The 24160-nt window shown below is 40.7% G+C and overlaps 1 protein-coding gene and 1 long non-coding RNA gene across 2 annotated transcripts in view; one reads left to right on the forward strand and one right to left on the reverse strand.

Moving 5' to 3' along the window:
• Positions 1-2385, reverse strand: part of LOC141764095 (uncharacterized) — a 95195-nt gene extending 92810 nt beyond the window's left edge. The window contains exon 1 of the long non-coding RNA XR_012593218.1: positions 2371-2385. This is a non-coding gene — a long non-coding RNA (uncharacterized LOC141764095). The remainder of the gene's footprint in view (positions 1-2370) is intronic.
• On the forward strand, positions 721-22455 carry slc2a15b (solute carrier family 2 member 15b). The gene is made up of 12 exons (XM_074629027.1): positions 721-985; positions 4017-4115; positions 8449-8609; positions 8719-8843; positions 9319-9464; positions 10668-10800; positions 11027-11214; positions 13024-13134; positions 14749-14850; positions 17173-17248; positions 18489-18616; positions 21375-22455. Exons 1-12 carry the CDS (start codon positions 941-943, stop codon positions 21597-21599), a joined length of 1539 nt encoding a protein of 512 aa, XP_074485128.1. The 5' UTR covers positions 721-940; the 3' UTR covers positions 21600-22455.
• The last annotated feature ends 1705 nt before the right edge of the window (positions 22456-24160 follow it).

Consider the following 24160-nt stretch of genomic DNA (forward strand, 5'->3'; position numbering starts at 1 on the left):
GAGTCAGATCTAAACATGCAGAAACAGCGTTCAGTTTTTATGCACCAAATATCTGGAACAAGCTCCCAGAAACCTGCAGGACCAACTCCAACTCTGAGTTTTAAATCAAAGCTTAAAACTTTCCTGTTTGCTGCTGCTGCCTTTTATTAACCCAGATACTGATCTTAGACTCACTAGAGCTTTTACTCTTGTGTGTTATATTCTATTTTAGCTTCTATCCTAGCTTTTATTTTTAGCTTGTTTTTATTTTCTAATCTTTAATGTTTTTATAACTGTTTCAATTATGTCTTAATGATCTTTTGCATTTTGTCGAAATGTTCTTGAATGTTTATGTAAAGCACTCTGAATTGCCCTGTTGCTGAAATGTGCTATACAAATAAAGCTGCCTTGCCCTGCCTTGCCTTATTAAGTAATATTTAATTATTATATAATAATTATTATTAAGTAATATTTAATTATTTTTTATCTCAAAGTTCATCCTAAAATCTGCTTAAATTGGTGCTTTAAGCATTGAGATCCCCGCTCTCTCTCGTCCCTCCTGGGTGAAGGTGCCCTGCAGGTTCCCCTGGGCCTGAGCCAAGCCCCTAATGTTTACTAATCCTGAAAACGCCCCTGGATACAGTTAGTCATAGGCTATTTAATAACAACTGCGGGCACTTCGGGACGCAGGATGAAACCACTTGGCTCATGTGATCGCTGATGGACCGGGGAGAACGAGCCTCGGCTGGGACGGCCCTGCTCCGCGCCGCGCTCCGGTGATTGGACACCGGGAGTTTGACAGGCTGGTTGATTCCGCCCATCAACACGACGCGCCTCCTCTCACGCGCATGTCTGAAAACTACAAATGGGGAGTGAAGAGTTGGGAAAAGTTGTGCGAAAGAGCTGTTTCTCATCTCAAACGAGCAGAGCACACAGGGGGAGTACATTATTCATGACTTAAATGGCGGAGGAAGTACTTCTAGAAAACGATGGAAAACCCAGCGCGGTGAGTGTTTATTATGAGGACTCTGATTATCTGGAGAGATGATTGACATGTAGATCAACTCTCTCATCATCATCATAGTTTTTCTTAGTCAAATCAATTTTTGGATTATTATGTTGTCAGAATAGCCTGACCTGACCTGACCTTGAATTTAAACCACCCAGTAATTTCATAGTCTTCAATACTGTCAACACAGATGGATGTCAAATCATCCAAAAAATAGGGGAGACCGGGGATGATAGTAACACCTTTTTTTTCAGCGTTAGTAACTCTGTGGTTGTTCGTGCTAGATCTCCCAAACTTTGATGTACGGTACCCGTATTTGTCTTCTACAAATAAAACTCACTTAGACGTCTACTACACAATCACACATTATGTGAGTTAATGTCAAATGCAAAGAACTAGTTGGAGATAGATGTAACAACGAAAGGTAATTTAATGAAATAAGATCCACGCTATCCCATTCATGCAAGAACTCTATTGAAGAATAAACTGTTTTGAATAAAAAACTAAATAAAAAAGTCAAACACTTATTTCTTAAAAAATGTATCTTTAAATTTAGCAAAAAAAAACAATTGCTGTGTGTGTGTGTGTGTGTGTGTAAAGACTGTATTTATGAACGTGCTTGTGTCACATAGGCCTAAGGGTTCAATCACTGTCACAGTTGTGGCAAATGTAGATGGCTGCCTTTGGGTTGCAGGCTTTGTGGGCCCAGAACTGACTTTTTAATGAACTGTTACAATTATCACCACCCTAAGCAGCTATTACATAGATAACTGTTTTAGCATGTGGGTTTGAAGTTAGCATGAATGCAAAGCATCAAATTAAACTAGAAAAACTGCTGCTGTAGATTATGTAAGCCAAACTATTGTATCTACGATACAATGAACGCTATAGGTAAAAAATAATCTTGATACAAATTTTTACTTTCTTACCTAAAAATCTTTTTTTGGTCGTAAAATCCATAATGTTGCTCATAGAGCTCAAATAACGAATGGGAGTGTTTGATATTGATGACGTCACCACAGCTCTTTCCTGATTGGTCAAACTGACAGTGATACAACTAACCCAGTGTTACAACCATTCCCGGTCATCCCAGTCACTTCCACAGAGTGAGACATAAAGCTTATTAATTAAACACTGGTATCAGATCGGTACTCGGTATCCTCCGATACCCAAAGCCAAGGTATCGCTTATGGTATTGGAACTGAAAAAGCCGGATTGGTGCATCCCTAGCTTTGACCAAACTGATGCAACATGTGACTATTTTCACGTGTAGTCGTCTGACTCTGTCCATCAGGCTATCAACCGGCTAAATTAGGTTTCTTTAAGGCATCTATGGTGTTATTGTTCAGTCAGAGCCTCCTCAGTCTGCTCCTTGTACTAACACACCAACATCCTACGTTTTCACATCAGCGGATTTCTTTTGGCTCACTGATATATAAGAATAGTGGGTTGTTGTTTTTTAGCCCTGACTTTATTTAAAATGGTGAAAACATCACAGAGTTGTTGATGGGTGGGGTTACTGGGTGTGTGTACCAGTTTTTCCCATGCTCCATCCAAAGTTATGGACACTCAAAAACACAATAATCCTGCTGACCTTCTACCTTGGAGGTCAGCTTAGCGCTGTGTGCTGGAATTTAGGACGGAAGCCAAGAGGGTAGCTGCAAGGCAGCTCCTAATGAAAATACAGTAGACTGCCCCCGCCCCTTCTTAAAGACAGAGTAGGGCTCATGTGACTTTGGCGTGGTCAAGAGATATGATTTAACATTCAAACGCAACAGAAAATGTCCTCTACAAACTAAGTAGCTGTCGTCTTTTCTCAAACTGCTGCACAAGTTGAGCTACCTGAGAAGTGGAGCTTTTTGTCGCTTCATCAAATCTGCGTTTTCTGCAAACTAGTGATTTGTTCAGCTCATTCACAGTGCCTCTCCCATGCAGAGCTCAATGTGGTACAAGTGAGCAGGCTGGTTGGATCTGGCCTGAATCCAGATGCCGGTTTGTTTCACTTCTTCTGATTCAGTCACGTGCCGCTCGGTGCCTGTACAGCTCTGCTGCAAAGTCCAAAGATCACAGACGTAACATATACCCCTATTATATAGCTGTTAGTTAAAGCTGCAGTAGGCAAGATTGGAGCAAATCTGATTAAAAAAGTTGTTTTTATAAAACTGTCGCTATATCGTGACAGTAGTACATGAAAAAGGTAACCTGAAAAAAATCATGTGCCTCTGTGTCCTCCGGTGCTCCTAACAGCATCTGCAAGATTTCACAGACCGGAGGAAAACAAGCAGTCAGAGCTGACCTGAGGTCTGCTGTCCATCTGCTGTTTATGAGAGCCGGCTGTCAATCACTCTGAACTCCGACCAAACGGTCAAACTAGGCAGCGCTGACCAAATACGAATCAATACGCCATTGTGAAATTTGGTGAAGGAACGCCAAGTATCGGTCACATGACCGGAGCACAGCCAATAGGAACGCTCTCTCTCTGAAATGACCTGTGATTGGTCAAAGTCTCCAGTCACGGGCTAGATTTTTCTAAAGCCTGAAAACAGAGCCATGAGGAGGTGCAGAAGTCTAGTTTTCTCTCAGAACACTTGAATTACAATATGCTGAAAGGTTATTATGGAATTTTGTCCCAATGATGCCAAAAATATACTGCCTACTGCCGCTTTAAGTACTCATACGGAGTGAGCTAATCTCTTTGCAGACAGCAGACAATTCTTGAAAATAAGACACAACATGCGCCCGACATTTAATATTGAAGCTTTTAAAATGTTCTTTGATTGAGATGCATTTTAACTAAGATGCCGTGCATTTTACATCAGAAAATCCACTGGCCCGGCATATGCATTTCCTTGCGTTGAACACAGGAGTCGTAATCCGTAGCCTAGGCTTGTACTATATGGATTTACGGACACAAAATAAAACCCTGTGGAAACGAGGCGTCATTTCTGTGATTCGGACATTTCTGGACATTGTATTGTGGAGCTTTTGTTGGTGTCTGACTTGTTTTATCTCGTCATCTTCTCTTCAGCATCTTACAAGGCCTCTGCTGGCGGTGGCTTTCCTATCCTCCTTCGGCAGCTCCATGCTCTATGGCTACAATCTGGCAGTCGTCAACTCTCCTGCACAGGTTTGTATCACCACCACATCATCATCATCATCATCATCGTCATTCTCATTGCTGTCCGTCATCACCCACCCGATCATTAAAATCGTTTTCACACTCAATCGGAGAACCCCAAATATTCCCAGAATGAATGAAAGAGACTCACTATTTATATCTACGCTACGCATGACTTTTAGCTTTTAATGATCATTGTCATGTGAAGTCATGTGCGTGTGTGTATCAAATCTAAAGGCTGCTGTGAGCCTCACCATGTCATCGATGTCCTGTCGGTTTTATCCATCATGTGAGACTGAGCTGTGCACCATTCCTGTTTGGCCATGGTCCCCCCCCCCCCCTCCCCTCCCCACCAACACACAGACATTGAAGCATGTGAGCTTCAGTGCCACATCTCATGTGGCTGTCTCAGGCTACTGTTCTTAGGAGGGCGTTGCATGGAAAGAGCTGCACCTGCTGCTTTCGGCCCATTCAGCACATGACAGGTCACTTTGAGAAATCATAAACTAAGTAAATCAGTAAATCTCAGTAAATTATATTTACAGAGCAACATTCATTTGGAGACGTGTTTCTGTCCACCTGATGAATGTAAGTCCAATATTCACTCTCTTTTAGCTCTGTTTTTGGTCTCTACCAACTCCAATATTGTGTCTGCCTGCTGTTTGTGCCAGGGCACGTAGTGTACAGTGGGATTTTAAGCCCATTTCACTGAAAACAATGCTATGAGTTGGACAGCTAAACAATGAGCTGAAACTCACCGTAAAACTGAGGGGCAGATTCAGGTGCTACTTCTCTGTAGATTTGACCCCTTGCACATGGCTCTTAAGTGTTCCACCTCTCAAACATGCAGATTTACCTTTAACGGGGAAGCATTTCCTTGTTCAATTGGAGACAACTGTTCATTGTCTCACATATTCCAAACGGTTCATGTGGTGAGGTCAAACCTTTAACCATGGTCCATGTGACTTTGTAGGATTCACTGTTGACTGCAGTGTGTCACCTGACATTAGTTATGCGTTTGTGCTCCGAATCTTTAGACTTTAGGTGTGGCAGAAGGTTCAGTTGGTGGTGGGATGAGAGAAAATGATTGAAGGGGTTAAGAACTACTTGGCTTTGTGTGTTTTAGTAATCAGATTACAATATCAGAGAATTAATCTTATCTCTCACTCAATTTTTTATTTTGGGCAGATTGCCATGGCTAAAGAGGAGTGATTTAGTATTTGGACATAGCAATAATATTACAATGTCGGTTAATTTTTTTTTTAAATTATGATGTGTCAATAAGCCTTGACCGAAATGTGTTGGCCTTGACATTTAATTTTGGCTCGAATGTTGAAAGGAAGAATCGGGATCTGTGTGAGCTAAGCAGAAAGAAAGTCAACATCATAATATTTTTTAGTAGCCAGTTTGTCTTTGTGTTCTCCGCGCCTTTCTTCTTCTGACAAAATTTGTATCGGTCTTGACGTCATGTGGCGCTTCGATACAACGCATTTGACTCAAAGCTCGACACGAAACAAAGGAGCTTCTGGCTCACATTCAGTAGAAGCAAAGAGTATAGAAGCATAGGAATGAAACACCGGCGTTTTTTTTTTTTACAACAGCCGCCATTTTAGACTGAAAACGCTTATTATATTTATAATATTTTATTGTTCAACACAGGCCATTTTGGTAGAATATGACAATAGAATAGAAATAATTTTGTTTTACTTTTGTACGGCACTTTTTAGACGGTTTTACTGGCATCTGGTAGTCGCGTTCAGTCCAAAATGGCAGAGGCGTAGCTTTGCTGCTGGCCGCTGATGTTTCAATGGAACGAACAATTGACTTTCCCTTCTTGGCAATATACGTTCTTTGGTAGAAGTCAGACGATCAAATATGAATTTCCCTTCTTGTTGATTATGAACACTTATTGCATTATTTATTACTTATATATCTTATATATATACTTATCACTTGCTTTGTATTAATGAGGTCTATACTTTCAGTAGGACTCTATTTTTGTGAAGGAACATTGTAGGGTTGCATTAGTGAAGTGACACTTTTCTGAGGTCTCCAGTGAAGTTTTTTTTTTCCTCTCCCATGCCTTTTAGGTATTTTGCTGACTCGCCATGTGCTCCATGTGCCCTTTTTCCTCCCTGATACTGATTCTGATAGCTAAACTCGGGAACAGGCTGAGTACTGTTCTGACCAGTGCTCCATTTTTCCCTGCAATGTGAAATCTGCACCTCACTGCATGGAACTGATTTGTATATTCTTTTCTTTTGAGTAAGGTAACATGACATTAGAACTAATTATTACTTCTTGACTATGTGTGGAAATTACAAGTAACCATTTAAGTCACTGCAGTAAATGAACAGGGCAGATCAGAACACGATGGGGCTACTGCTGTGAGAATGCAGTTCAAGTGTCAGAATAATAACTGCTGGCAATAATAAGGTAATATTGCTGTGGTGCTCAAATTTCAGTTGGCAGCCCAATGCGACTGAATAAAGGCAGAATCACTGAATTTTATTTAACAACAGTGACTAAGATTGTAAAGAGGATCTATTATGCTTATTTTCAGGTGATTACTTGTATTTGGGGTTTCTACTAGAACATGTTTAATGTTCAAAAAACACTTTATTATTCTGCACTTCTTTTTACCCTCTGTCTGGAACGCTCTGTTTGTTTCTTCAACCAGTGAAACTCGGTCTAAATGGACAGGAGAAATATTTGGCAATAAGGCCAACAAGGCTGAGTAAAGATCCATGTCTGATTATTACCAGCATCTGTCATCCACAACTGCCTGCATGTTGAATGAAGGCCTATTCCTTTCTGAACGGCAGGTATGTTGGTTACACAGGCAAGATCCGCTGGTTACCTCAATTAATTCTTACTCAACCAGCACCAGGCTAATAATTATGAACATTAAACTGGTCAGTTGTGTCAGAACTGTACACAGACTGACAGTGTACACAGTTGCTCACACGTGTTGGAGACATTCTTGGACAAATTGGACGCACACTGTCCAGAGTTCCATGACAAATTGACAAATTCAAACGTCTCTCTCTTCTTTTCATCAGTGAACTCCCTCCTGACCGCCCATTCCTTCCAAAGATCACTCTGCGTCCTCACTATGTTAACAAACATCTTTTAATCTGTTGATCAGTGACAATACTAAAACTACTCACACAAATTAAAACTCTTATTTTTCCGTCTCCCTTTTCGGTTTTTCTGATGTCTCATTTTGCTGAGAGTGACTGAATTATGTCTCTTGAGATGACTTGGGTTTAATGTAATGGGTTCTCCAGGACAGCCCGATCTCAGTGGAGTCTTCACTGTCAGATCATCCTGAATGAAATCTGAGTGATGTTGTTGGCCCTTGCCGTCAATTTTTGTCACACCACAAGAATAACCGCTGTCATTTTATCAAGCATGCCGTTTATGATCCCTAATCGTCAAATTTGATTTGACTTTGACTGTGGGGGCTCGATGAGCTTCCTGTCTACTCAATATGGTTGCCTCTCCCGCTGATTCAGACATCTCTTCATCCCATGCCCCAGTGCAGCGCACACCCGACGCTTTGGAAGTGGCAAGACTAATGTTGACATTTGGATGTGTGGCACTGTGGGAAATAGTGGGAATATCGTTGGATGATGATGTCAGATTTCACGGCCACCATGTTTTTATGCTCCAGGTCTATTGGAGTGAGGGGTATATATAAATATATACATATATGTATATATCATAAGTCTCATATCTCATATACCTCATATATCTAAGTCTTTTGTAAAGGCAAAATGGGATTTATTGGAAAAACAAGACATGGTTTCTATGAATTATCATGTAATTCCACATGATCTATGCATATTGTAATTAATTTATTTATCATTTCCCTGCTTGACAATGTTAAATTAACTTAAAGGCAGGGTGGGCGATCTTGAGAAACTAGCAAGAGTAACGTTACACTGCAGTTTTAAAAATGATCCAGCTGAAAACGGAGCCCTAAGCCACTCCCCCCAAATTTTCTTTACAATCATAAACATATCATAATGACCACAAACAACGAACATGGCTATTGTTAGTACTCACAGCTGTCAAGCTAGCAGCTTGTGGACGCGCAATGACTGCACGCAGGCAGGTAGCCTCTCCAATCATTACAATCAGGCCGAATGAAATGATTGGACAGGTTTATTACAGTCCCGTAACAGCCACAGATACTGGATTTTTTTTCTTTTTTTTGTCAGATCGTTTAATTTATTGATTGCTGACGGGATGTAATGAGAATTTAAACTAATATAACAAAAAAAAAATTTAAATCTTTTACCAACCCTGCCTTTAATTCTATCTTTTTTTCCACCAGTACATCAAAGACTTCTACAATGAGACGCTGGTTGAAAGTTACGACTTTTCTGCGGATGAGGAGCTCCTCACCGTCTTGTACTCCCTCACCGTGTCGATCTTTGCCATCGGTGGGATGATTGGGGCCCTGTTGGTGGGCAGACTCGTAACCAAATATGGAAGGTTAGTGTGTGTGTGTGTGTGTGTGTGGACGTCTTTTGTGAAATACCATCAGCCTGTGTTTCTGACAGTTACATACTCTCATACCTCTTTATTCAACATTCTCCAACAGGAAAGGGACGCTGGTGAAATCCACTGTGCTGGTGTTTATAGGAGGAGCTCTTATGGGCTTCAGCAGAGCGTGCAGGATGCCTGGGATGGTCATCCTTGGTCGCTTCATCACCGGAGTACACTCAGGTAGCCCCACCTGAATGAGTTGTCACATTCATCCTCGACATAAAGCAGAAGCAATTTAAATGCAAGAAGTGACATTTTTTTGCAGATGGATAGCACAAAGCTACAATAGCATATTACATACATGAAATTACACTTCTGGATTTAACCCATCCTAGGAAGTAAGGATGCAGTGGGCTGCTGTTAAGCGCCCGGGGGGCAACTAGGGGTTCAGTGTCTCACCTAAGGACACTTTGACATTTCTCCCAAGGACACTTTGACATGCAGACAGTATAGGGGACGGGTATCGAACCGCCAACCTTCTGGTTAAAGGACGACCCGTTCAACCTACTGAGTTACAGCCGCCCCATGTCTGACATTAAGAAATATTACAAAACTGGAACTAAAAGCTAAAACAGTGAATAATTGGTTTTCGTGTAAATTGTGCTAATCTTGGCCTTGTTTAGCCCGTGGTAATCCCTCTCTGTTTTTCCCGCAGGTATCTCTCTCAGTGTGGTGCCGATGTACCTCGGCGAGATCGCCCCCAAGAACCTGCGAGGCTTCCTGGGACTCGTTCCCAGTATTCACATTTGTCTTGGAGTCTTCATCGCTCAGGTCCTGGGACTCCATGAACTGATGGGAAAGGTACTAACATTGTGGCGTTCAAACACTAGACTCGTGTTGGTTGCCGGGTAACCCTTTGAAGGAAATGTCTCAAGTTTGTTTTGAGGAGCACCAGGCTTTGAAGCAAATCTTCGTAGTGGCCAAACGGCGGTACTACAACTTCTGTGTCCGTCACGTGATGCCATCGGGCCCAAAAATACTTTTTCCCATAGAATTACATTGGGAAAGAGACGTCTGTAACTCAGCGGATAATTATTTTTGAGGAAAATAAACTTCCCAGTACGAACACTTGAATAGTCCTTATTTAAATCATTAGGTCCTAAAAGTTGTAAAATGCACTAATAGCTGAATCCAGAGTTATTTCCCTTCCTCCGTTCATGTGAATGAGACCCAGACTGAGGCAGGAGCGATGGCTGGGAGGCGGAGTTAAAGGAAACGCTACTGCGTCTGCTCCATAGGCCCAATGGATGCCGAAGATCGCCGGATGATCCGTGTACTTTATCACTCGGCAGCCGAGCCATTTTGGCTTAATGCGAGAGGGACTCTCATATGAATGAACGATAGTCCGCCTCCAACGCTGTATCCAGTTCTCTTTATACTGTACATCTATACTTCATGAGTTACACTCTCTCTCAACTAATGCTCTACCAGTGCAAGTGTGAACAGATTCATCTTTAATCTGTCATGTAATTTTTGGATAGTATCGATTTTTGACATTTCTGGTAATGAATTTGAGGCATATGCATTAGCTCAGGCAGCTAGTCCTGTCTTCTATCCTCTATCTATCTAGTCCTGATTTTGCATCAGAAATACACATCAGATGCTTTTTTACTTTCCACACAGATCTGAGCTTGAAACTATTTTAAGTACACAATAATATCACATTCACGTATCACTTATAAGCATGAATAAGTAGCTTGACGCAGCGTGTGAACACACTGTTATGCTATAATTAGATGCCATTTATACGGTATAACGTGTCCAGCTGGCTGGTAGTTTTCCTCCTCCTCCAATTCATGTTTTTCTTCCTGTATCTGGTAGAACTGGATTCTTCCATCTGCTCAGTTCTGTCTGATACAGTAGAGGGGGGGATTGCTGATGTATGGAACAGTTGTACGATGACTTAATTTTGTATTTCTTGCCATGCTTTTTGGTTTATCTCATCTCACTTTTACATCATTTTAACAGTACAGTATATACTTGTCATGTTTTGTTTTCTCACAGGAAGAGCACTGGCCTCTGCTCCTGTCCCTGGTGGTGTTCCCTACCATCGTCCAGCTGATGCTGTTGCCATGGTTTCCAGAGAGTCCACGGTACCTGTTGATAGAGAAGGGAAATATTCACGCCACCATCGCAGGTTAGAAGTGGGCTCTTTGTTTTCTGTTTGATTATATGGAATAAAGACTGTGCCATAGTTTATCCGAACAACCTGCAGTTCTTGACGTTATGTCTGATAAACTTCATTCACTGTACTGGGATTACTGGACTTGTCCATGTCACCCTTTTTTCCTCTTGAATTTTAAGTTGATGTCAGGATTGGTGTTTCTGCAGGCTGGTAAAAGCTTTTCTTTTCCATCCTGTAGCCCTGAAATGGTACCGTTCTAAAGGAAACATCCAGGCGGAGGTTGACGAGATGCAGGAGGAACAGCGCTCTCTGTCCTCCGTCCAGACCCTCTCTGTGCGCGGCCTGCTCATGGACCACTGTGTCCGCTGGCAGGTCATCACCATCGTGGTGGTCAACATCGGCATGCAGCTGTCTGGCATCGATGCGGTAAGTGTGAACATCATCGTGGGCCTGTTGTCCTTCTCTGTCTTTGTGTGCAAACACTGTGCAGTTATTATACAAGAGTGAGAGCTCATATTGCTACAGTTCCCAGCTGTGCTTCCGCCCGTCTGCACCTTCTCCTGTCCATACATCACAGACCCACATGCAGCCACTGAGTGACTAAGCAGGGGGGCAACAGGACCACGCCTCATTATCTCCTGGTCCTCTCTGTTAGTGCTCCCCCACATGAGAAGGTCCACCCGTCCACACACAAAGTCAGACATCATCTTTATATTCATTGCTCCATGTGGATGGAAGCTCTATCTATGCATGCTGGCTCACATGCTAGTACCATTTCCCAGCAGGGGTGCACCCCACTGGGCCCCACTGTCCCAGGAACACGGGAAGACTCGAAACATCCAGATGAATCCATGTGTCCAAACGCTGTGTGCAATCAATCTGTGACACAAAAAAATGAGAGAGTTTAATGTGAAAATGTGCTTGTTGTTCCGACAATCTTGGGCATTTCTAATTGTATTAATACAAGCCACATCTTTGGCACAGGTAGATGTTACAAAATGATGTCAGCAAGAAAAGAAAGATCTGAGTATTTCAACACTGATTTTGTGTTTGAGTTATTATGGGGATCTACAGGGACAGAATCTTGAAAGAACTATCCTACACCACCATTTGCCCATCCATCAATCTGTATTCTATATATATGCTATGTGTGTGTGTTTGTGTGTGTGTGGCGAGGAGCTAAATGATCTAGGAAGACGTCAGAGTTCAGAGGATTCAGATTAGACAGTTCAGACAGGTGCAGAGTGCGTTTAAGGTGCCTCCCTTTGGCTGTGTAATTGAGAGAAGACCTTGCTGTACACCCAGATGCACCAGAGGGACTGCATCAGTCAGCTGGTCCAGGAACAGCTTGGGTTTGGCCTGGAAGAGCTGGAGGAAGTCTCAGAGGGGAATATGCCAGTGCTGCTCTGCTTACAGTGCTTAACTTAAGATATGACCCTGGATGGATGGATGGATGGATGGATGGATGGATGGATGGATGGATGGATGGATGGATGGATGGAATGAATAAAATAAAATAATTATTCCTAACATACGGTATATGGCTGTAAATACTCCTTAAGTCCTTAGAGTCACCAGTCTTTTATTGGTTGAGCAGTGGCTAGCTCTTTTGTGAAAGAACTTATATATCTAATCTGATAGAAATAATACAGGATTTCTGTTTTTAGAGTAGATTTAATTTCAGTCAGGAAGAATTTCAGCTCATTAGTATGTACTTTTTCCAACAGGTTCCAATCCTTTAACTTTTTCAATAGTTTGTGCTTGTGTATGTTTTCTGCTTTGATGTATGCATACTTCAGTGCTGCAATGGTGATGAAATAGCATACGTATGGTTACTAAATCAACAAGACAGCATTTAACCGCACCAATCACGATCTTGTCCACACCTCATCAATGATGGATGTTGCATCAGCAAAGTGTGATTAATGAGAATACACAAATTAATTTCAAGGGGAGCACTTGTCAGGAGTCCATACTGATGAAACGCCGTATCTCAAATGCATGAGTGATGGTCGGCGTGATGATAATGATCACTATGATGAATCACGTGGAAACGCCAAATAAGCAGAGTGACTTTTTGGCTCCTTGTGAAAAAAAAAAGACAAACTTTGAGTTTCAAAGCATCTGTGTGTGTGTGTGTGTGTGTGTGTGTGTGTGTGTGTGTGTGTGTGTGTGTGTGTGTGTGGTCCGACATATTCATCATATTAATAAACTTCATGTCACTGTCAATTTCAGATCTGGTTCTACACAAATGACATTTTTAAGAACGCAGGAATCACAGAACCTTATATTCAGTACACAACGGTGGGAACTGGTGCCATCGAGGTCATCTCTGGGATGCTGGGGGTGAGTAGACATTATCACACTTTAAACCACTGACATGACATATTATATTATCATATGACACTATTTTATATGGTGCGTAGACAGACAGTTGATTAGTGAAACCAATGTGGGAGTTGCTTTTTTCTAATTATAAATCAAATATCTTTTGGATTTGTTTACACAAAACAAGTAATTTGCCGACATCACCTTTGGCTCTCTGAACATCCAATGAGCGTTTTGTAGACTAGACAGTTAATCAATCAATCAATTAATCATGAATCAATTAATTAATTCATGATTAAAATGGCCATTAGTTGCAGTCACTATATCCTGACAGTAGTGCATGAGACAGGTAATCTGAAAAAAAATCATGTGCCTCTGTGTCCTCCGATGCTCTTAACGGCATCTGCAAGATTTCACAGACCAGAGGAAAATAACCAATCAGAGCCGAGCTGGGGTCTTGCCGTCTCTGAGCAGCTGTCAATCACTCATGAACTCCAATCAGACGGTCAAACTAGGCAGCGCTGATCGAATATTAATTAATATTCTGTTACTGTAATGCCTATTTCTCACCTCAAATGTTTTCAGAAACATCTTGTAGTGTACTGTTTAGCTGGAAAATTAGAAAGTTTGTGACCCGGCACACAAAAAAACATTGAAAGTGTCACTTTGCTCTGGTAGCTTGTGGTTTAAAAGTGTGCTTTTTACATTTTATAGACTGAATAGTAAATTGCTGAATTGGAAAGAAGGAATTGGCGGATTAATCAATAATATAATTGTTAGTTTTGGCTCTATAATATGCTGTGTGAGAGTTATTTGTTATATCTTCTACGTGAGAACAAAATTGGTTTCATAAATTCACATCTTTTATCATTCGGGCGTGATGTCTTTCTCTGTTCTGGAGATCAATATGTTGAACTCTTTACCCACAAAACTTCAAATTCGAAAACAGATCATGACTGGGATTATTTATCAGTCATGTACAGTAGTCATGCATGATCAGGTACTTTTCATTACATTTTTATGGTATTTTATTGTATCATTGTTTATACACAACTCAGAATTTTGCAAACTAGATTAGGCCATAGACCTTTTTCACAGCAGACATTTTGGCTTGTTACTGCAGGAAAAGCAAAGGTGTATTTGAAAACATTAAGGACTGCATTCCATTTAGCTGAGCTGTTTCCAGGGTCCTCGTATTGTGCATGCTGGCTCACTGTCATAACTTACAGGGACAAAGAAGTGAAAGTCAATTGTTCGTTCCATTGCAACATCAGCGCCCAGCAACAAAGCTACGATTCTGCCATTTTGGACTGAAAGCGACTAACGGACGCCAATTAAACGTCCGCCTAAAAAGTGCCGAACAAAGTAAAACAAAATAATTTCTATTCTATTGTCATATTCTGCCGAAATGGTCCGTGTTGAACAATAAAATATTATAAATATAACAAGCCAAACGGCTAATTATAGTTGCCCTACGTGTTACATGGAAACATGGCATACTCCATGTGGTGGTGGGGGTGGTGCACCAGTAAACATGAAAAGTGTTGAAATGATTGATCAGAGGATTAAAAAGTCACCTGTTTCTTGCTCCGTGATGATGTCACAGTTTTTGCCTCCCTGTCCACTTTGCAGTGTTTCACTATCGAGCGTCTGGGCAGAAAACCTCTGATGATTGGCGGCTTCCTCTTCATGAGTCTCTGCTGTGCTGGGATCACAGTGTCGGTCCTCTTCCAGGTACAGTGTCACCTGATGCCCCGCTCAGCTAGGAATACATTGACATTAACATGCAGATTGTGGCGTAGGGCATACAGTACATTGTTTTAAACGGGGCTAATGACATTAACACATTTACATAAACTAAAATCTGTGTCTAATTTATGTTGGTTTTTTTTATGTGCGCGTTTGAATGCAAGCTGTCCTAAGAAGTGTATACTTTTCTACTTTTACCTTTACTTCCTATGTAACGTTACTTTTGACAGCGATGTCTAGGAGTTCAGGAAGAACCTGAGCAGTTCTCAGCTGCCTGACGTTAGCCTAACATGGTAAAACAAGTAACGTTAGCTAAATCAACACTACTACAACAAAGACTGTCTAGTGGCTAACTGTGTTAACTTGTGACTCTCAGCCGAATGCATTGTGGTCGCTCGTAGTGACAGCAGCTGTGTTCTCATAAAATCCTTAAATTTTGCTTTAATCAATATTAAATACATACTAATCTGTGTTTATCTCCGCCACCCATTTACGTAAGTTACTACGAGCAACCGCGGAGGCTTTCAGCTGAAATCCCTCAGACGGCCAGCCTTGTCTCCTAAAAATGACATTCCCATACAACTAAATTGCATTCTCAATTACATTTGGAAGGAAACTGATTTTGTCACGGATTACGTCATTTTACGTATCAGAAATACCTTTGTAAGTCTGCGGATGAGCAAAGTGAGTGATGTAGTATAACAAGCGACGCGCAAAGAAGGTGACGTAGTATATCGGGCGATCGTGAATGGAAATACGTTGGATAAAAACGTTGACTTTCCCCCAGGAGACTAGTGTTCGTGTCCTGTGTAAAATGTAGTCATTTCTTGCATTTTTCATTTTGTTTTTAAGTAATTTTAAGCCAAACCAAGATGTTTTTTTACTAACCCTAACCCAGTAGTTTTGCTGCCTGAACCTAACTAAGTAGTTTTTAGCTAGCTTGATGTTGGTGAAGTGCCTGCTTCCCAGCGGTGAGGTGAATAAGCAAGAGGAAGTTGTACAATCTGTGACAGGAATTATAAATGGTAAATGGATTTGCACTTATATAGCGCTTTTCTAGTTTTCTAGCTCTTTACACTACATGTCAAAATTCACACACATGGAGGCTGCCATACAAGATGCCAACCTGACCATCAGGATCTAATGTAAATACTCATTCACACACCAATTGCACAGACTTCGGGAACAATTTGGGCTAAGTATCTTGCTCAAGGACACGTCGACATGTGATCGGAGAAGCCGGGGATCGAACCACCAACCTTCCGATTGGTGGATGACCTGCTCTACCTCTGAGCCACAGCCCACAGCCGCCCACATATTGCTGAGCAGACTGTGTCACGTAGGCACGAGGGGCCCAATCACAGCCTGTCATGGCCAAGTACAGACGTGGTTGGGTGAAGAGGGCTATCGCTTTATTCAGTGGATGCTGCTGGAAACAGCTTAAAAGGCATTAGTACGAACTTTCGTAAAACCAGGGTTGTAGCACATCCCAAACGTTTTGTTGAATTTTTGTTTTGTTATGTTTCCATTTACAACGTTAATCACATGTTTAAAACAGTTTAAAACTGCGACCTTAACCCGGGAGAAAATACGTTTCCCTCAAAGCGTATCTTTGTTATGCAGTTTAGATGTATGGGAACGTAATGTTGTGGGAGACAGGGTTGAGAGGGCGGAACACACAAAGCGGTTGCCGGCTTCTTCTATCAGAATAGGTGCCCATATGAACATTGAAAAGTGTATCTGAAGCTTACTCTACATGAGACTTCAGCAGTCTGAGTTAACATACTAATAATAACAAAAAGAGGGAATTTTGTACTAAAAACGCTGTAATGTTTGGAAGATATCCAGATATCTTTATTTGTCTAACTCAAACAGATGAAACCTCATACTGGCTTCAGATAAACTTTGTCCCCTATCACTTACACTGAAATCACAATAGTGAGAGATCTCTTTATAGTGTGTATGAACAGGAGCAATGTTCATACTATTGTTTGAAGGCGATTGGTGAACCTATCATTTTAAGATTAAAATGACAATTAGTTAAAAAAAAAAGTTCTTTTCAGTAAACGATGGTGAACTGAGTGTTTGGAAAACCCCTGTTTATTTTTACTTATTTATACAAGCCAGAAAGTAATTATAATGTAAATGTCAGATATCCCCACATGGAACAAATCATGGTACTAATATGTTACATGTAATCAGAATTATTAAATATAGTCAAATGAATAATTATGACAACTGTGCAAATTGTTTACTAATGTTTACAACTTGTGACTTATCTCATGACTTGTGTTTGACCAACCACAGGAACAGCTGCCCTTCATGCGCTACATCAGTGTGGGCTGCGTTGTTGGGATTATTGCTGGCTTCTGCATAGGTCCAGGTAAACACTTCACTAACCCTCTCTGCATCTCACTTGAAACCTCTTTATATGTAATTCCAGTTCATACATACTGCACTAGATTTGGGCTGTCCTGTGTGTAAGATAACACTGCTCCCTGCTGGAAGCTCGCACAATAGCACCAGATCTTAAAAAGCAGCACCACTCCCTCCCCTACTCCTCCTCTGACTGTGAAGAGATATTGTATTTCATTAGTCTTGTAAATTAGGAAATCATAACTGCCACACTACATCCATTCCCACAACCATTTGTACACCGGATGAGTTGAGTGAAGTGAATTAAGAGGCAATAGTTTACAACTTTGGAAGCCGCGTTGAGTGGACCTGCGAGGATGATGAATTAGAACGAATCTGGTTTACACGCCGTCATTCGTCAAAGCCGGCAAAAGTCTATACCTCGGCGCGCGGACGAGGATTTCTGTTGCTGCAATTAGACTTTTAATGGCTCATTGTTCACAAGCTAGCCGTGATGAATACGGTTTCCCTCAGACGAAACCCCGCATGCACAATGACGCCCGCCCATACATACCGCAGATGTTGACAAATTATGGCCTCGTTATTGGTTTGACGATATTAAACCTTCCTCTATGCAATTATCGTGAACAGATAATGAGGACATCATTCGGAGAGCTCATCATTAGAGCTTTTACTAATGCATATTTCTCCCTCATAGCTTTCACTTCTTCTAACAATGAAGAATTATGTGTTTTTAAAGCTAGGACAACATCTCATAGATCCTCCATATCAAACTAATGACTTAGCACAAGTCCTGGCTAAGCTCTTCTTTTTCTTGTGGTTCTGAGTTGGACTTTTGCCAAGTTGACAAACATCCTCCTCTCTTGTCAATCTATGATCACAGAGTATAATAATGAATGCATAATGAAGTGCGAGCAGAAAAAAGCAGTGCAATATAATAGCAAACGGAGCTGGAGGAATGTTTATCATTTGCTCTATCATTGTAGTGTTTATTTTGAATGACTGCCAACGGATAGTCCTGAGTGGGAATATTGATAAACTAATTGATGAATGAAGACGCTGGTGTTAATTTCACAACACCCACTAGATTCATACAGCTGCACTGAGTGGTTATAAGTGTGATTTGTATTTTGACAGCTTGAAAGGATGCCTAGTTAGATCAGACCAATAGATGAAGCGAGTGTGGAGTGAACCATGTTGTCAAAATGAAATAATACAGATGTGTTTTTTTTGTCTCTTCTGTGTAGCTGGCGTGCCTTTCCTGATCACTGCAGAGCTGTTCAAGCAGTCACACCGACCGGCTGCCTACACTGTGGCCGGTTGCCTCAACTGGATGTCCAACTTCACCATCGGCTTCGTCTTTCCCTTCCTAGAGGTCAGAGCAAGCTCAAATTCTACTGTTGGCTTTTGATTTTAATATCTACATCCTGAAATGACCAAATTGTGTAGCACATCTCATGGATTTACTGCCCAAATTAGGGCTGTCTAAGTTAAAGCGATAATAATTCATTTTAACGCCACTAATTTATTTTACGTTTTAACGCAATTTGCAATTTTTAGGTTGTAGTGGGCGGAGTGAAGATACTGGTATCATATAAAACTAGAAAAACCTAAAGAATCCATTGGTACCAACCATGTCATACTAGCGTGTCGGGAAGGAGGCTAAATAACGTTCCAAACGTACGCAAAATTTTGGCGAGGAAAAACTGGCACGGACATTTTCAAAGAGGTCCCTTGACCTCTGACCTCAAGATATGTGAATGGAAATGGGTTCTATGGGTACCCACAAGTCTCCCCTTTACAGACATGCCCACTTTCTGATAATCACATGCAGTTTGGGGCAAGTCATAGTCAAGTCAGCACACTGACACACTGACAGCTGTTGTTGCCTGTTGGGCTGCAGTTTGCCATGTTGTGATTTGAGCATATTGTTTATGGTAAATGCAGTACCTGTGAGGGTTTCTGGACAATATTTGTCATTGTTTTGTGTTGTTAATTGATTTCCAATAATAGATATATACATACATTTGCATGAAGCAAGCATATTTTCCCACTCCCATGTTGATAAGAGTATTAAATACTTGACAAATCTCTCTTTAAGGTACATTTTGAACAGATAAAAAATGTGCAATTAAATTTGTGATTAATCACGATTAACTGTAGACAATCATGCGATTAATCACGATTAATTACTTTAATTACTCGACAATCCTAGCCCAAATGTTTTGTTTATTTTGCATCTTTAGTCCTAGCTGGCATTGAGAACATCATGTTCATCTTGACATTGTATCCAGGATCTGTTGTGGCTCCACTCGCAGTGTCAGACACGTGGCTATTACGATATGGGCTGTCTGGTTTTGTTTGAATAGAGGCGACTCCCCAAATACCAATAAAATTAGCAATTAAAAGCGACCTTGCTGCCTCTCGTCGTCCTCAGTGTTGGTCTAGTCGATCAGACACAAAGTAAAGAGGACAATGATCTGTCCACATGGAAAGTGATTATGTAAATCTGGATGGATTCTGGCCACAAATGTGAACAACACACGGGCTGTCTGTGACATCATGTGGTCCTTAATCTTTCGGCTTTAATTTAATAGAAAACCTATAAATAGAACAGCTTCAGAGCTGTCCGAAGCTATATCTTTTCACTTGGAGCAATGCTAACATAGTTCCCCTTCCTCCAGTCTTTGTGCTAAACTAGGCTAAACATCTTATCATGGACAGCCTTTGTACTGAACTCGTACGCAATTTTCACATCTGACTGTGGCTCTGATAGCACAAAAAGAATAGGAAAAAAGACAAAGCCTTAGACACATTCTCATCTTATTAGGTAAATTATTAGCTTTTAGCTTATATATTTATATTTATATATAAGTCTAACCCCAAGTTCCCTCCAGTATTCCATTTCCTGCACTAATCAATATCTTCATATTCACAAAATGTGATGTGAAAGGTGTAGCTCCTAGTGATGAACCCGAGGATAAGTAACACAACTTTTGTTTGTTTTTTGTGAAAAAGCTAACACTGTAGATCATATTAGATTACATTAGATTCTACTTTATTGTCATTGAACTGAATACAGGTACTGAGACCACAAACTGCAGTTTAGCATCCAACTAGAAGTGCAAAAAGTATTAAAGTGCAGACTAATGAAGAAGAATAAATGATAGAATAAATAAGAATGTAGGATACGCAGTAAGGGTATGAATACACTAGATAATATACAGTTTGATATATGTACGCAACCTGCCCAGCACCAAACGACAGACAAATTTAGCGGCTAGCTGGTGAACATAGCGGAGCATTTAGCAGCTAAAGAGACAGATATTTTCTTAAAGGTGCTAGAAATTAGAAACTCAGAGCATTTCTATTGCCTCCACGTGGCTCTCAACATGGCGGCGGCTCGCAGCTAACAGTGCAAACAACACTTCAGTCGGAACGGCGTTATCAGCTAGTAGTAGCTGTCAGCTGTAACCGCCGCTAGCCAGTGGGGCATGCTCACATGCACGAACATGCACTAAAAGGCCCGCTATGTAAACAAAGCACAGAGAAGCTCAGATTACAACACACACAGAGGGAGAGTGACTTCATTCTCTGCTCAGGTAGACATTACTCCTCTATATCTTTACATAGCAAATAGTTGTTTGATGCTATATTAGCCTTAGCATTAATGCTCTGAATCCCGTATATAGAACCTTTAAGACGTCGATGAAAACCACAAAACCTTTCTGTTGCTCTCAAGGAGCCAAAAATGGAAGAAGGGAAAAAAAACAATTATTGCAGCTTTAACAATTCCAAATCTCTCGTTTTCAAGCTAATAAATCCATTAATATAATCAAAAGTAGCCTACTTTTTGTTTTCTCCAGTCATGTTTTAGATCAAATTCATATTAATCTGCTTTTATTAGCTTCACTGTGGCCCGTCTCTGTCTCTGCCCAAATTTCATGTCTCCTTACAGTAAACTGTAGATGTTTTGAGGTAGAAACCGTCCAAGAACTATGACAATTTGTCTCCTTTTTCATTCATTGGATAATGTCCACTTTGTAAAGGCAATCAGATCAGTATTTGTTCTCTTTGATCATGCATTTGTAGTCTTTTATTCAACGTTAACACTGTGTGTCCTCCCACCACAGATGGCTACAGGCCCTTACTGTTACCTGATCTTCTGTACGATCTGCTTGGGCGTGGCCCTCTACACCATCTTCATCATTCCTGAGACCAAGAACAAAACCTTTATGGAGATCAGCCAGATGTTCGCTGCCAAGAACAACATCCTCGAGGAAGAGTTGACATCTAATGGGCATCTCAAAATGGCTCTGATGAACGGCTACGGGACCCTTAACCTCGGCGAAAAATAAGAAGGTGAGAAATGAGGATGTGGACCTGCATGTAAATGATGGTCTCTTCTATCTGTGTGCCTTCTTGGTCTGTAATGGCTGAAGTAACTGTAGCAGAGATAAAAGGTGGAACCTCCTGGTGCTTCGTGTGAAAACTACGAAGACCAATGCGTACACACACACACTTGCTACACACACAATAAGTCCTGTTTTAACAGTTAATCCCCAGTCAAAGTGCTGCTCCTGTACATTATGTGAGACAAGAGTCACGCAGAAGTCATGCGTTTAAAATCAACCATCAGTGACATTTTAATCCATTTCCCTGCATCTTGAAGCATTTTTTTACGGGAGCCAAGTTTGTTTCTCACAGCGCTCTCAGAAGTTTTAATCAACGCATTAGCTTCACTTTGTTTTAACACATCCCATGATCACTTTATTGTCTATAGTCGGTGTTGAATACTGCCTCTTTGTGGCACTATAAAGACTAAATATGTTTATAATGAAGAAAGGTAGCCATTTCTCTGATGTTTCACTCAGTGGTTCAAATAGTCACAAGGCGACATGTGAATAATACGATCGTTACTGTTACTGTATGTCTCAAGGGGAATGTCTTTACCAAGAACTTGAGCTCGTGTTTGTTCCGTCTTTCGTTCAGTTTGTGATTTTGTGTCTATTTTAAGAGAGGTGGATATTGTGGCTGCTGGTCTTTTCATACATCTTGTCCAAATATATGCACATAAATATATGTGAAGCTTGTTAAAGAACAATATTTATCAATGGTAGCTGTACAAGTCGGTTCAATTGTTATTTAACTGTTTTACAAGGCCTCTTTGTATAAAATATGGTGGAAATAAAATCAAGACTGCAAAAATATGCATTCAAATGTGTCTCTTGCTTCTTTGTTATTCTGCTGTATTGAGCTTTGCTGATTGAGCCTCATAATTACAACAAACATACAAAAATCATGCAAAAAAAATTATACTCATATACGCTGGTGTACCCCACTGGACCATCAAATGCGGAGAAGCTCTTTCTTTTGGGGCCGATGTTTACTTCACATTCATTTAGCTGTGGTGGCGACCAATAAATGGAAGTTGCCTCCATACATAGAAAATTACAATAAAGAGAAAAATTGTAATTATTGCAAGCCGCCAAGAACAACCATAAACATAACAAAAAAAAACATTTGCAATTACAGCAGAAATACACATATCATGAAACAAATACACAAATAAAATGTGGGTCTTAGAAGTACAACCAAAATGGTTCCCAACACGGACATAATAGAAAGAGATTGTGGAGGAAACACTGGAAGCTTTTTATTCCGAAGGGGAAGATTGGAATTAAAACTGTAACATGAAAGGCACAAATAAGGTACCCTTTACTGTATGATGGCTTTATAAGTTGTAACTAATGGTTATTACACGGCTTTGTCGAATATTCAATTCTGATTGGTCAATCACGGCGTTCTACGGTCTGTTATTTCTTTATAGCAGACTGTTGCTATGTATAACAGACCGTTACTATGGGCGCAGTTCTGATGTTGGATTCTGGAGGACCATTTTTGTGTCACATTATTGATTTGTTAAGCACGTAGCCGTGTAATAAGCGGGATAATGTAAAGCTAGCAGGTCATTGTTGTGAAATAAACCCCTTCAGGGTGATGCCTTCAGGGTGATGCCTTCAGGGCTTCGCGTTGGGGTGCTGCATCATCCTGTCGGGGTTTATTTCACAACAATGACCGGCTTGCTGTACATTATCCCTTCCTTTATACATGCTTTACAAGTGAGCTTCAGAGTTCATTTTTGACCTTTGAAACAGCAGTTGAGAAAAAAATATCCCCCCTGAGGATCCATTTAGTAGCTGATGTGGAGCTTTCAATCATATTAAATGATCTTCCATCAGCAGTTTGCCCAGTTGTCATGGGATTGCAGACTGTCCAATGTGAAGTACTCAACATTTCAACATCTACAATTCCATGACAACTGGGCAAAATGCATCTGATGATTGATAAATTTAAGGTGCAGCTCAGCACTGTGTGTCAAGTTGTTCTACTCATAAATCAGAAATAAACATTAATTAATTAATTAATTAATTAAAATAAATTGTTAAAGTAGGGTTTAGAACATGATAGAAGTAAATGTTCAGGGACGAGGTATTGTATAAAAGTTGTATTCCCATTACGTTCAGTCACGTTTATTCACGTTATGTCATTTCATTCTAATGAAATAGCCACAATTAACATTAATTAACATAACATTAATTTCCTAACTTACCATTAGATGAGTCGACTGCCCATACAGCTAATGTTACTGTAATGTTAGCTAACATTATGTGGCGAATTTCATCTTGGGTTAGAACAATCATACTAAAAATATCTTTATGTGCGTGTTGAACGTTGTTGTAACGTTATAACTTTACCGTACACATTAGCTTGGTGATGAATAACCACCACGAGTGTCCAAAAAAACTATTGTAAACGATAGGGGCAGCTAGCTACAGTTGCCGGATCGCCAGCGTCCTTCCTCTGACGTATCATCCGGTGTTTCCCGTGTTTCCCTGAAAATAATAGGAACTAGAAG

This window comes from Sebastes fasciatus, chromosome 3 (assembly GCF_043250625.1).
Source record: "Sebastes fasciatus isolate fSebFas1 chromosome 3, fSebFas1.pri, whole genome shotgun sequence".
In the NCBI taxonomy this organism is placed as follows: Eukaryota; Metazoa; Chordata; class Actinopteri; order Perciformes; family Sebastidae; genus Sebastes; species Sebastes fasciatus.

Coding starts and splice junctions, on each gene's coding strand:
- slc2a15b (XM_074629027.1), top strand. CDS start 941: ATGGCGGAGGAAGTACTTCTAGAAAACGATGGAAAACCCAGCGCG. Junction 17,249..18,488: donor TGGCTTCTGCATAGGTCCAG/GTAAACACTTCA, acceptor TCTTCTGTGTAG/CTGGCGTGCCTTTCCTGATC. Junction 18,617..21,374: donor TCGTCTTTCCCTTCCTAGAG/GTCAGAGCAAGC, acceptor CTCCCACCACAG/ATGGCTACAGGCCCTTACTG.